Source organism: Notolabrus celidotus, chromosome 20 (genome assembly GCF_009762535.1).
Source record: "Notolabrus celidotus isolate fNotCel1 chromosome 20, fNotCel1.pri, whole genome shotgun sequence".
Lineage (NCBI taxonomy): Eukaryota > Metazoa > Chordata > Actinopteri > Labriformes > Labridae > Notolabrus > Notolabrus celidotus.
Window position 1 is genome coordinate 322992 of NC_048291.1, and position 12689 is coordinate 335680.

Consider the following 12689-nt stretch of genomic DNA (forward strand, 5'->3'; position numbering starts at 1 on the left):
CTGATTGAAATTGAGTGTCTCTTCTCTTTGGCACCTGACGGATCTGAAAAGCTCCCAGGAGCCAAAAAGCGTCTGTCACTTCTGCTCAGCGGTGCAGCTACAGCCTCTTATTTGTCCTGACACCTGCACTATTTTTTAAACACGTCTGCTGCTTTAATTATTCCCTGAATCTCTCTCCTCCAACACCTCCAGCTCCATGCATGGAGATGTGTTCTTGTTTGTGCACACTGTACTGTGTGCTGCAGTGGTTATTGATTGAATACAGCTTTACATGGGTGGAAACATTTCTCAGTTAGAGCCGCAGCACAAGGAGAAGGTGAGAAGACTCACACACTCTCTCTTTAAACTCTGTCCCAGCATACAATCCTTCTCCAGACTGGGAGTTTTGTAGTTTCATTCTCTTTCATGCTTCTCACATCGTGCAGAGTCATGAAAGTATGATGAGCATTTGCATAAACAGATTTCCTGTTTTCACACCAAAAAAAGAAACAACAAGAATAGAAATCGCTACCTAAAGCACGTCTGACAGTGAACTTCCTGACCCACTTTTACTGCTCACCCTACATCGCTGGAAACTCCAGATAAACAATACATACGCTCAAGAGGAGGCTGAAATCTGACTACCAAAGCACCTCCAGCTGCTGTGACTCAGACACAGAGCACTGAAGGATATGCATGTCTTACAGTATCTACCCCTTTTAGACCGAGGCAGTTTCAGGGCCGGTTCAGAGCAGGCGCTCAATTTAGAACTGGTTTCTCATGTTTGGACTGCGAGGGAACCGGCTCCAGTCCAGGAAACCCGGTTCCAGAGCGGCTCCAACTCTTTGCTGGTCTAGAACTGCAAACCGCTTACGTCAAAGGCGAGGGGCGAGGGGCGAGGGGCGAGGGGTGAGGGGCGAGGGGCGAGGGGCGAGGGGCGAGGGGTGAGGGGCGAGGGGCGAGGGGCGAGGGGTGAGGGGCAGGGTTGCCATCGTCCTGCAGAGAACAAATCAAAGAGACTAATGGATTCCAAGACAAAGCAGCGGTCAGCCGAGGAGACGAGCTGCCGTTGTCCTCCATCGTTGTTGTTGTGAGGGAAAGTTCACGCTAGCTCTGCTGGGAAAAGAGGTCACACACACACACAGCAGATAAAGGGAATAATGCTGCAGCTAATTTTAAAAAATGGGTGTAATCAGCGCTGTGGTGTTTAATTTCCCAGCGCTCCCTCCAAGAGACGGTTTAATCAACCAACAGATCCACACCAACACGTCTGCACACAAACACAAACAACAGGGAGGCAAATCGGCCTCAAACCAAATCTAAATTCTGATCAAACAAAGCTGAAAGCAGGAAAACCTTCGATAGTTAAACACGTTCTCCCTGCCAAACAATCAGGAGGACCCCCTACCTGCCAAACAATCAGGAGGACCCCCTACCTGCCAAACAATCAAGCAGCAAATCTCAGCTTTCCCACCAGGTGACTCCAGTGTGTGAAAGAAGGAACAATGAGCTGTCATCTTTTATTCACACCTTTTTATTTCTCTCTGTCTGACAGCTGCATATTCATTTCCACTTATTCTTAACTGACGCAGAAAAAACATCAGAAGCAAAGGTCAGTTTAGTTTATTCATAATACTTGGAGGAGAGGAGGAGGAGGAAGAAGAGGAGGAAGAGGAGGAGGAGGAGGAGGAGGATGAGGATGAGGAAGAGGAGAGGATGAGAGGAGAGGAGGAGAGGAGGAGAGGAGGAGAGGAGGAGGAGAGGAGGAGGAGAGGAGGAGGAGGAGGAGGAGAGGAGAGGAGGAGGAGAGGAGGAGGAGGAGAGGAGAGGAGGAGGAGAGGAGGAGGAGGAGAGGAGGAAGGGGAGGAGGAGGATGCGGAGGAGGAGGAGGCGGAGGAGGAGGAGAGTGCTGCTATTTCAGGCTGATTATTTATCCTGTGTTTTAGACAAACAGAGTACCGCAGCTCACGGCTCTCATGGACCTGCAAATGCCACAGTCCTCAGGAGGAGACGGCTCGGACCCATTTTCATGCCTGACATCCTGGAGGCCGCCGAGCCATGAAATAAAAAAGTGTCAGGGGTGTCGGTGGACTGATCATAGAGAGCGCAGGATGCTCCGTGCATACATGATGCTCCCCTGATCTAATATGTGCTGGATTCAGATCTGTAGGGGAAAGGAGGGCGAGATGATGTACAGGATGATGGAGGGAGGATAACGTCCTGCAGGGGATCTGTCAGAGGTTTCACAGAGGATGATATCAGACACAGGACAGAGGAACAGCAACATTAAAGATCTATGGAACTATTAGCAGATAAATAACACCCTCTGATCATAACCAGGGCTGTACTGATTTAATCCTGGTACTTATCCAGGGTTTGATGCTGACTCAAACAGCTAGATGGGATATCAGCTACAATCCATGGAGCTCTAAATTGATGGATGGATGGACACACCCTGTAAACTGATTTAACATTGTTTACCTTCAGACTCTGTGATTAGTCATATAATATGAACTGTGTTTTTTTACTTTCATACTTTGGTGAGTCAGGATTTAATACCCCCTCACACTCTCTTTACACACCCGTCTGTCACACACACACACACACCTAGGATTATTAAATGCACTCTGTTCTACAGGTGTTGGGAGGGGAGTTGTGATCCGAGGTGCCTGCTGGGACTTGACTTACCTGTAGATAGACTTTTTGAGGGTTTGAACATGTAGGGCTCTGGAAACCTTACTGGGATGAGTTTTTGCTGTTTGGGTCTTTTTTGATCGTCTTGATATCCAAGATTTTAATGTTTAGTCTGGAATCCGTTGTAGTCGCTCTCTAAAGGTGACATATCCTGCAGAATGGACTTTTTAATGGTTCTCTCCCTGAAATCTGTGTCCCTGTCTACAAACCCCCTGGAAAGTCAAAGACTCCATTCTGCCCCTGTTCTGATTTCTCCACCTTTCTGTAAATGTGTGCTGAAACCAGCCGTTTCAGTTTTCAGTGTTTTTCATACGTCACAACGCCATCCGGTCTGTAACAGGAAGTCAGAGCTCGGAGCTTGTTCAGCCCATAGACTGTATAAAATACAACTCAACCCCTCCTCCGTTTTTCATTCCCTGCACACATGTGTGCTAACAAGGAGCTTAGGAGGGAGGCATGCTAGTTGTAGGCTGTCTTAATAAACACAAAGGTCGCTTTGACTCCCCACGTCTGCAGATTTGAAGATCTAGTGGAGGATTTTTAGTTTTCATGGAAAAGTGCTAGCGCTAGTTAGCATAGCCACATAGCTACATGTTGGTAGCTGTGTACCAAGACACACGTCGACATGCTGACAAATAAAACAACAAGAAACACTAAATCTGTGACCAATGGTTCAGAAAGGTCCTGCTGCAGGCGCCTCTCCGTCAGGATCAGATTCTGGATCAGATTCAGAGGGTTGAAGTAACGCGGGTCTGTGAGCAGCCGTGTATATTCAGCCAACATGTAAACATTAGATCAACGTGCTGGACGGCCGAGGCCACGCCCACTTCACGAGGGGGCGTGGTCAGAGAGAAAACAGACTGTTCTGAACAGGGCTGAAGAAGAGGGGTTTACAGGCAGACCAGAATCTGATTTCAAAGTGTTTCTTTGAGCATAAACTTTAAAGACATGTTTTGGGGACCTCTTAGACCAATATATGTTGATGAAAAAAGCGTGATATGTCACCTTTAAATGAAGACAATCAAGTCTGTGTGTTTGGGGTGGTGGTGGGGTAGTGGGTGGGTCTCCTTTCTTTTCTCTCAGTTAATAAGATAAGAATAAAGTATATCTTATCTTAATGTACATTTTAAAGAGACTTGTTGTCACTACCTCTACCTCTACCTACCTCTGCTACTCACCACTGCACTTTATCATATTATTTTAGTCTGTACATATTAGTCATGCCTATTTGTTGTTCTTTTGTATTTATAGCTGATGTAATTATTATTATTATTATTACTTTTCTTTATTTGTAGGTCTTATTCTTATGCCTTGTACAAAGAGAGCACAGTTTATCAAAGTCAAATTCCTTGTGTGTTCAAGCAGACCTGGCCAATAAAGCTGAATCTGATTCTATGTGATTTATGACTGGACTGAAAAGATGAAAAGCAAACATTTATATTTTTGTGTTACTCTTTTTCCATAATTAGTCACTTAGAAACACCCAGAACAAAACAAAGCAGTCAGCGTTGTCAGCTTCAAGAAGGTTTTGGGGTTCTGGTTCTGGTTTTGGAAGATCAACCACAGCGAGGCGTTGAAAAGAATCTGCAGCCCGGCTGAACTCTCAGAGTCACGGCACACATACATACTTTCTGTCTGAGCTCTAAAAGAATGAGTGAACACTTGAGAGCCGTGTTGAAAGATGAGCTTCACCTCAGATGTCTGCAGCTCTGATGTTTGCTTGTTGTCACGTTTAACAGTAGACTGGTCAGACATGAGTTATACATCAAACAGAGCGGCGCTCTACGAGCTACAAACCAACACGGATCACACACACCACTGACTCCATATCAAGGAAATGCTTTACAGCGGTACATTCAGGGGACTGAAGAGCACGGCATGGTGAGAGACAATTAGACCAACATGAAGAAGCCATGGACGACATGAGAGTGTGTTTACAGTCAGCCTGTTTCCAGAGGTTTACTCTCACTGTGAAGAGTGATGCTGCAAGTTAGAGACAGACTGAGAGAGCAAGGATTCATCAACGAACAAACAGAACCACAGAGTGAGCTGCAGACGGATTCAATGGGAGATAAAGTTAGAGTGGTGATGTCATCAAGCTTGTTTTTTTGGAGCTGTGCGTGGACATAACATCGTTTTCTAGAGTCAAACTGTGGAGGAGTGAGACATCTCTCATCTTTACTATCTTTGCTGCAACAAACAGTGGCAACCAGATCCCAGTCCAGTCTGTCTCGGATCACAGAAAAACACTGAAACAAATATGGCGAGCGCTCCAGAAGAACCTGTGCCAGAACACTTCACATGTGATCCAGAGTCTGACACCGAACAAGAGGAGGCAACTTTTAAGTGTTGTGGTTACAACTTCCTGTAAAACGTGAGTGTTATTCTCACTTTGTTGCTTTTGCATGAAACTATCTGGGACAACTTGTTGGAACAGTTTTACCCCTTTTAGGCTGAGGCGGTTTCAGGGTCAGTTCAGAGCCAGCGCTCAATTGAGAACCAGCTCCAGGCCAGGAAACCCGGTTCCAGAGCGTCTCCAACTCTTTGCTGGTCTAGAACCGCGAACCGCTTATGTCAGGGGTGAGGGGGGGCGGGGTTGCCTTGATCAAAACCCCAAACCAAACGTGTTTCCTCCATCGTCCTGCAGAGAACAAATCAAAGAGACTAATGGATTCCAAGACAAAGCAGCGGTCGCCGAGGAGACGAGCTGCTGTTGTCCTCCATCGTTGTTGTTGTGAGGGAAAGTTCACGCTAGGACTGCTGGGTAAAGCGGTCACGTAAATCTGATGTCATGGCGTGCCTCTTCTAAGGGCTCGAGAGGGATGAGAAACAAACGGGTGCCGTGTTGGTTCACGAGTTCAACCAGCTCTGAACCAGAGCGAGGACCAGCCCAGAAACACAACCCGGGTCATGTTGGTCCAAAAGGTCTCTGAGGTGAAACATGTTAGCATGAACTGAAGCTGCATGTTGTTGTTACAGATAAAAAGTAACCTCTGTTTACTTTAGTCCCTCTGTGCAGGGACAGAATACAGACCACTGATACGGTTATTTCAACCAGCAGCGGAGGAGTCGGCCTGTCTGACTCTGACCTTTGACCTTTGACGTTTTGACTCATCAATCCCGGAGCAAGACCTGGATATCGTAGGAGGAATCAGAATCACTCCATGAGGAGGAATAGGAGTCTTATCACTCCTGTCATAACGTCACCTCAGGAGAGAATTCACATCACCTTGTAGGAGACGTTTCCCTGATCAGCTACAGAAACAATGCAGAAGGTTTTTTGCTCCACATTCTCAGAGCTGCTGGGCTGGAGGATGACTAAAGTATATATATGTGTAGGCGAGTAGAAGTGTTTCCATTATATGGAAGTTTTAAGAGAACATCTACCTTCCTTTGGGGATGCAATGATCTGCCTGCCTGCAGCAAACACAGATGTTTCCATCACTGGCGGAGTGATGGTTGAGGGAAAGGCTTGCAGGGTAGGAAGAAGAGAACGCATTAACACCTGAACCATTTAGTCCTGCTCTGACCGAGGTAAAACCTGAAAGCTTCCTCGGCCTCTCTCTCCTTTTGTGTGAAAGCTGCATTGAGACCCCGGAGGTAAAGGGACCCGCTGTGAAGGTGGTCTTCAAAGAGCTTATTAGAAAGCTACAGTACACCTCTGCAGCCTTTAAGATATCTGGGATCAAATGCCTCAGCCTTTTAAGACTCTAACTTTTTTGCAGAAATAGCCTCCCCTCTGTCCCCTCCCTCCTCATCCTCCTCTTCCTCCTCTTCCTCCTTTTTACATCATTAGTTCCCTGTACCTTCAAAGGGGAGTAATGAAGAAAACGCTGCATTTTAAATCTGGATAAAGCTCAGAACCCAAATGCAACTAAGTGTTTTTTTGAGCCTCTGAGCTTGAAGACAGCTCCACTTTTAAAAACAGTGATTTTATACACAGAACATAAAAATCTATAACAAAGAGATAAGATGTAAAGAAAGCACCCTGTCATCCACTAGGAGGAACCTGGACTGCAGAGAGATGAGCGTCTGCATGTTGAGGAATGGTTTCTGAAGATGGAGAGATGGAGCAGAGGAAGATGAGAAATGAAGAGGTGGAGGGAGACCGGCAGGCAGAGAGAGGAGAGAGAAACAAAGGCAGTAAGACAATAATTAGACATGTTTCTGTTCACCTTCTGCTCTCAGGCCATCGCTGCCGTTCACAGGAGCGGCAGTAAATGAGGCAGACGTTCCTCTCTGCACTGCTCAGTCGTTTTGCTAACCTTTTATTTTCAAACACTGCAATGCTTCTGCTGCTGGGAGGACATTTTTACATTTCCTGCTTGAATGCATGTTGCACACATGTTGTTGTGTAAAGACGGACAGCACTGGAGCAAACATCGTGTTTCCTCCCACAGCATCCAGCAGCTCAGATTGGAAAGGTGTGTGCAGTATCTGAAAAATGAACTCCAGCTCATTCATTACACTAACTCCCTGTGCGGCTAATCCTCAGTCCCACACACACACACAGACACAAACACAGACACATGCACACCAACACAAACACCAACAAACACAAACAGAGGGGGAGATTTACACAGACTCTCCCTGGTTAGCGGCCAGGCAGCGTTTAATGAGCTGGAGGCCAGATGCCTTCCCCTGACTGCAGCTTATGAGTGGTTAATTAATCAGACAGCTTTCCTTTCCTACCACCCCTCTCTCCTCTCCTCCCCCATCCCCAACACCACCACCACTTTCTCTCTCTCTCTCTCTCTGTCCCTCTCTCTCTCTCTCTCTCTCTCTCTCCTTCACACTGAGTCACACACACTCTTCCATTAACAGGTGAGATCCTTTAAATGATCTCTAATGATGTTAACTGAGGGACCGCGTCACAACATCTGCTGCTTCTACACACTTTCAGAAATACACAGGTAATCAAACTAAATGAGCCAATTTTCATTTTTATATTAAAATAATTTAACATTTTATTTTTATGTTGTTATGATTTAATATTTAATTGAAATGTTTTAACAACTCTGAAAGAATTCTCCCAACATGAAGGTAGAGACTAGATTCCAGAATCTGTACTGGACTCAAGGTTTGAGTACATATTCAATTTTATTGATTTGGGTTCTAATTCCAGTTCTGGTACCAACTTGAATTTTTTCATAATTTGATTACAGTTCCTGTTCCAATTCAAGTTCAGATTCCAGTTCTAATTCCTATTTCTGTTCCAGTTCCAATTGTGGTTCCAATTCCAATTTTCAGTACCAATTCCTGTTCTGGTTCCAACTCCAGTTCCGTTTCCAGTTCCAATTGTGGTTTCAATTGAAGTTCAGATTCCAGTTCCGGTTCTTAATCCTATTTGGGTTTCAGTTCCATCTCCAGTTCCAATTTCAGTTGCAATTCAAGTTCCAATTCCTCTTCTGGTTCCAATTGTGGTTCCAGTTCAAGTTCCCGTTCTAATTCCAATTTTCAGTACCAATTCCTGCTCTGGTTCCAACTTGAGTTCTAGTTCTAATTTCAGTTCTGGCTCCAATTCCAATTTGGGTTCCCATTCCAGTTCCAATTCCCATTCTGATTTGGATTCATGTTCCAGTTAGGGTTTTATTTCTGATCCAACCCCAGTTCTGGTTCTGGTTCTGATTCCACTTATCAATTCCAGTTCTTATCTGTCTTTGATTTTGGTTCCATTATTCTCATCATGTAGGCTGATAAGAATCTGTTCCTATTGAAGCGTTTCTCACCCTGGAATCTGAGGGGCTTATTTCATTAGCTTTATAAATAAATCAATATTAAATCTATGAAATTATCTTTGAATCAACATTTAGAGTCACTGTGTTGATGTCTTTGGTGGATTGACGGGTTATGAGAAAGATCATTTATGGTCCTGCTCACCCTGTTGGGATTCTAATTTACATAACCACCTGTTCACTTTACATGATCCCTTTTTCACCTCCTCTTATCACAGTAAACAACACACTAACTAAAGCTGGTCCTTGGTATCAGCCAGTACTGAAGTCCAGGTATCAGAGTCAGTGTTGGGAACATCTCTGTGAGTAGAGCTAAATACTTCAACACTATATTTAAATGTTACATGAAAACCCATGGAGAAATGTAGTCCCCTAATTGGTCCAAACACAGACTTCATTATTCCAGCAACATGGAGCAATTACTGTCGCCTCAGTGCACAGAAATAAAAATGATCTGTTTAAAACTTCACAACCAGAAACCCACAATCACCCGGTGTCCTCGGGGGCCGGGGTAGAGAGCTGCACCTCTTCCCCATGTGCCAGCTGGTATCAATCACAGAGCAGAGGATGACACACAGAGTCAACACGGAGCCAGGCAGAGAGAGAAAGGTGAGAGACAATAGTCCAAAAGCTAACACTGACTCTCCCTGAGGGCTGGTGCTGTACTGGTTTATATGCAGAGGCACAGAGTACAAACACAGAGAGCGAGCAGGGGAGGATAACACGCCGCTCTCAGGGGCGGAGTCTGAAAGAGTTTGGGGTTTTTGTCTGCTTGTTGATCCCAGAGAGGGGCAAGGTCAGGGTCCGGAGAGCTGCTGTGTTTCAGATCCCTTTGGATTTATTAAAAGGAATCAGTCTGAAGGACGTTATTATAACTGTCTCTGTCTCTTACATTAACATAAAACCACCTTAAAATCATAAAACACATGAGTATAAAGAAGAACAGGTGTGTATGTTGTTTCTGCTGCTTATGGATCCAGCCTCCAGTGGACACTAGAGGAACTGCAGTCTGCAGCACTTCCACAAAGACAGAAGGAGGCCACTTCTTTTGAACATGTTTAATTGCTGTGAATAAAGACATGTTTATATGATCTCCTTTGATTTTGGAGGCTGCCTCTAGTGGACACTCAGAGAACTGCAGGGGTCATTTTTCGACACCAGAGGATGCAGCTTGGTTTGGAAACCATAATGTTTGTCAGGTTTGTTCACTTCCTGTTTTATTTTGTAATCCTGGTGTTTGTGTCTCTTCCATGCACACCTGCGTCTCTTTAAGAATGAGTCTACCTGTTTCCATCTCTCCTCTGCTGGATCATCGTCGCCCTCATGCTCTCCAGGCTGGATTGAACTTCTGGGACTCTGGTCTTGTGGATTTACCTGCGTGCCCCTGGATTGACAAGTTAAGAACCTGGTCTTCTGAACTTTACTTTGTGTACTTGTTTTCTCTGCACCTGAGTCCCAGATTTCTCCTGAAGTGTCACGATTAAACACCGTGATGCTCTGCACTTAAGGAACTGCTTAAGTGGAGGTCGCCACTTGAGACACATTAAGTTGCAGGAGTGCAGAGAATGTCTGGGTCACTTAGCTGCAGTCCAACTCCAGTCATGACATGAGTGATGCTGGTGGAGTCCAGTGAACAAATAAACATGTGAACTTTCTGAAGCTCAGCACCACGTTCATATCTGCAGTCATTGGATGTGAGGTGAATTATTCCAAGCAGGCTCTCGTCCTCCTGGAGTTAATCCTCCTGCATGCTGTAGCCCTGGTTTAGCTGTCACTGTTGAAGGGGTGTCGCTTGGAGAGTTGTTCAGGCGTCTCACAACTGTTCAGTGTGGCAGGCCGAGAGGGGCTCTCTGCATCATCTGTGTGCTCGGCCAGCAGGCGGTACTTGAGACTCATCGTACTCCGGTGGTAACCGAGTTCACATCAGCGGTGAATGTTAATAACTTCGATCTTCTGGCAGAGCGTTGAAGCTGAACCCTTCAAAAGGACTCCTATCCTGTACCGCCCCCTGATCACACAAGGGATGGACCAAGAGTCAAAATCCAAGACCGCGTGTGCGTCCATAGTGGCATTGATTGGAATTAACACGTTTACTTTGAAAGAACTACTAATAATAAAAACAACTAGCTTCACCCAAGCAATCTGATTGGACGAGAGGCTTTCTATGAGCGCTGATATCAGGAATAACAGCACAGAGACTTTATATAAGAATCACACAGGACACCAAAACTGGACATGCTCCAGACTCCAGCTGCTACAACTACTACTATCAGTCTCCCCACTATCATCTCTCCCTCTCTTCATCTCCCTCTATCCTTACCCTCCTCTCCTTTCTCCTTTCCTCCTTTGTCTAACCCTCCTCTCTTATCTCCTTTCCTCCTTTAACTCGTCCTCCTTTCCTCTCTCCTTTCCTCCTTTGTCTCACCCTCATCTCTTATCTCCTTACCTCCTTTAAGCCACTATCCTCTCTCTCTCTCTCTCTCTCTCTCTCTCTCTCTCTCTCTCTCTCTCTGTCTCTTCATCTCCCTCTATCCCTCTCTCCAACACGGTCTCAGCAGATGTGTGTCTAACATGAGTCTGGTCCTGCTGGAGGTTTCTGCCTGTTAAAGGAAGTTTGTCCTTGCCACTGTAACTTGCTAAATGCTGCAAAGTGCTCTGCTCATGGTGGATTAAGATGAGATCAGACTGAGTCCTGTCTGGAAGAGGGGACTGTATCTGATCCGGTCTTGATGTTGGGTCTTTGTTAGAACATAGAATATGGTCCAGACCTGCTCTGTTGTTGTGATTTGGTGCTTTATAAATAAAGATTGACTGATTAAGGAAACAAATAGAAGTACTTTCAAATAGAAGAACAAAAGTATTAAAACAAATCTGAAGTTGTTTTGTTTCACTGAATCCACCCTGTGCTGATATTTAGAAATATATATATTATATATATATTTATTTATATATATATATATATTTAGAACAGCTGCAGTCCTCCTGTGTTATTGCAGGATAAACTTTGCATCCCAAACAGCCGTCTTGAAATGTTTTTGTAAATGTCCCCCGCTGAGAGATTCACATCTGTTCTGGTTTGAAGCTGAGAAGCTGTTCCTGGTGAAGCCCTCACTCTTCATGTTAAATCTAGAGTATCTTCTGTATACACCGACATCAAAGCAGACAGGGTCGACACGACCAACGTAAAAAGATTCTACTTCAGCCTCTGCAAACTTACAGCTAGAGAAACCAACTCATAGTGAGTGTGTGTGGGTCAGAGCGAGGTGGTGTGTGCACTGAGCAGAGATGAAAGCAGGTGTTTTAGAAGATAGAGGTGTAGATGAGAGGGGAGAGGAGCGTCTCCCCCCTGACACGCTCCTGATGAGTAAAGTGAGCAGGTCGCTCAGCCCGCTGGCAGCAATCAAGGGAACCCCACGAATCTCTCAGCGTGTTCGCAGCCTGTTCATTACTCAGGAGCGAGAGGCGAAAGAGCGGAGCAGCGCTGACACCAAACTCAAAGTGTCCTACCTTCTGCTCGCACCGTGAACGGGGAGTCTCCGGGTCTCTTGGCCGAGAACTGGCCCCCGAGAGAGGTCATTAGGAAGCACAGGCTGAAGAAGCCGATCCCCAACACAAAGATCCTGCAGGAAGGAGGCCAGAAAGACAAGGTGAGAGGAAACAGAGGGCACAGGAGGGAAGCCATGCAAGAGGAGAGATGGCTGACGGGTGAGATGTTTTCAATTCAGTTCAGTGTGAGTGACTGCATGAATGTGACACACATTGTTTCTTTAAATAGGAGTGGGAAAGGCTGGATGACTCACAATACAATATGCAATAACCCACATTAAAGATAATATCAAACAAATCACATCACAACGTTTGATTAAACAAAGACAGAAAATGAGAATAAAAAGGCAGAGTGCAGGATTTAAGAAATCAATAAATGCACTTTAGTTTAGTTTCATTTTAAAGAGAACATCTACATCTTTTTAGTCTGTATATTAAATTTAAATAGCTTCAGAACTTTAAAAAATATATATTTTAGTGTTTTAACAAACAGAACCAGCTCATATTTATAAACCTGTTCATATTCAACCTCAAACTTTAAAATGAAACTTTGTTTTTCATGTTAATCTGTGTGATTCTACCTGTAAAAGCTACTTCCGTATTCACCTTGATGTTAATAATAAACAACATCCGGGTCTTTTTCAATCAGCTTCCGTTCCACCTCAAACTCCTGCCATATAAGGACCGCCGGAAGTCACGCTCCTACCTGTACCTGACTCCTCAGCAGGTGAGTCA

General features: G+C 45.0%; 1 protein-coding gene across 1 annotated transcript in view; it reads right to left on the reverse strand.

Annotated features, from left to right (window-relative positions):
• Positions 1-12689, reverse strand: part of LOC117832307 (alpha-1,6-mannosylglycoprotein 6-beta-N-acetylglucosaminyltransferase B-like) — a 37049-nt gene that overhangs the window by 20119 nt on the left and 4241 nt on the right. Inside the window, exon 2 of the mRNA XM_034711391.1 lies at positions 11916-12028. Within this exon, the coding sequence (XP_034567282.1) occupies positions 11916-12028 (113 nt within the window). The remainder of the gene's footprint in view (positions 1-11915; positions 12029-12689) is intronic.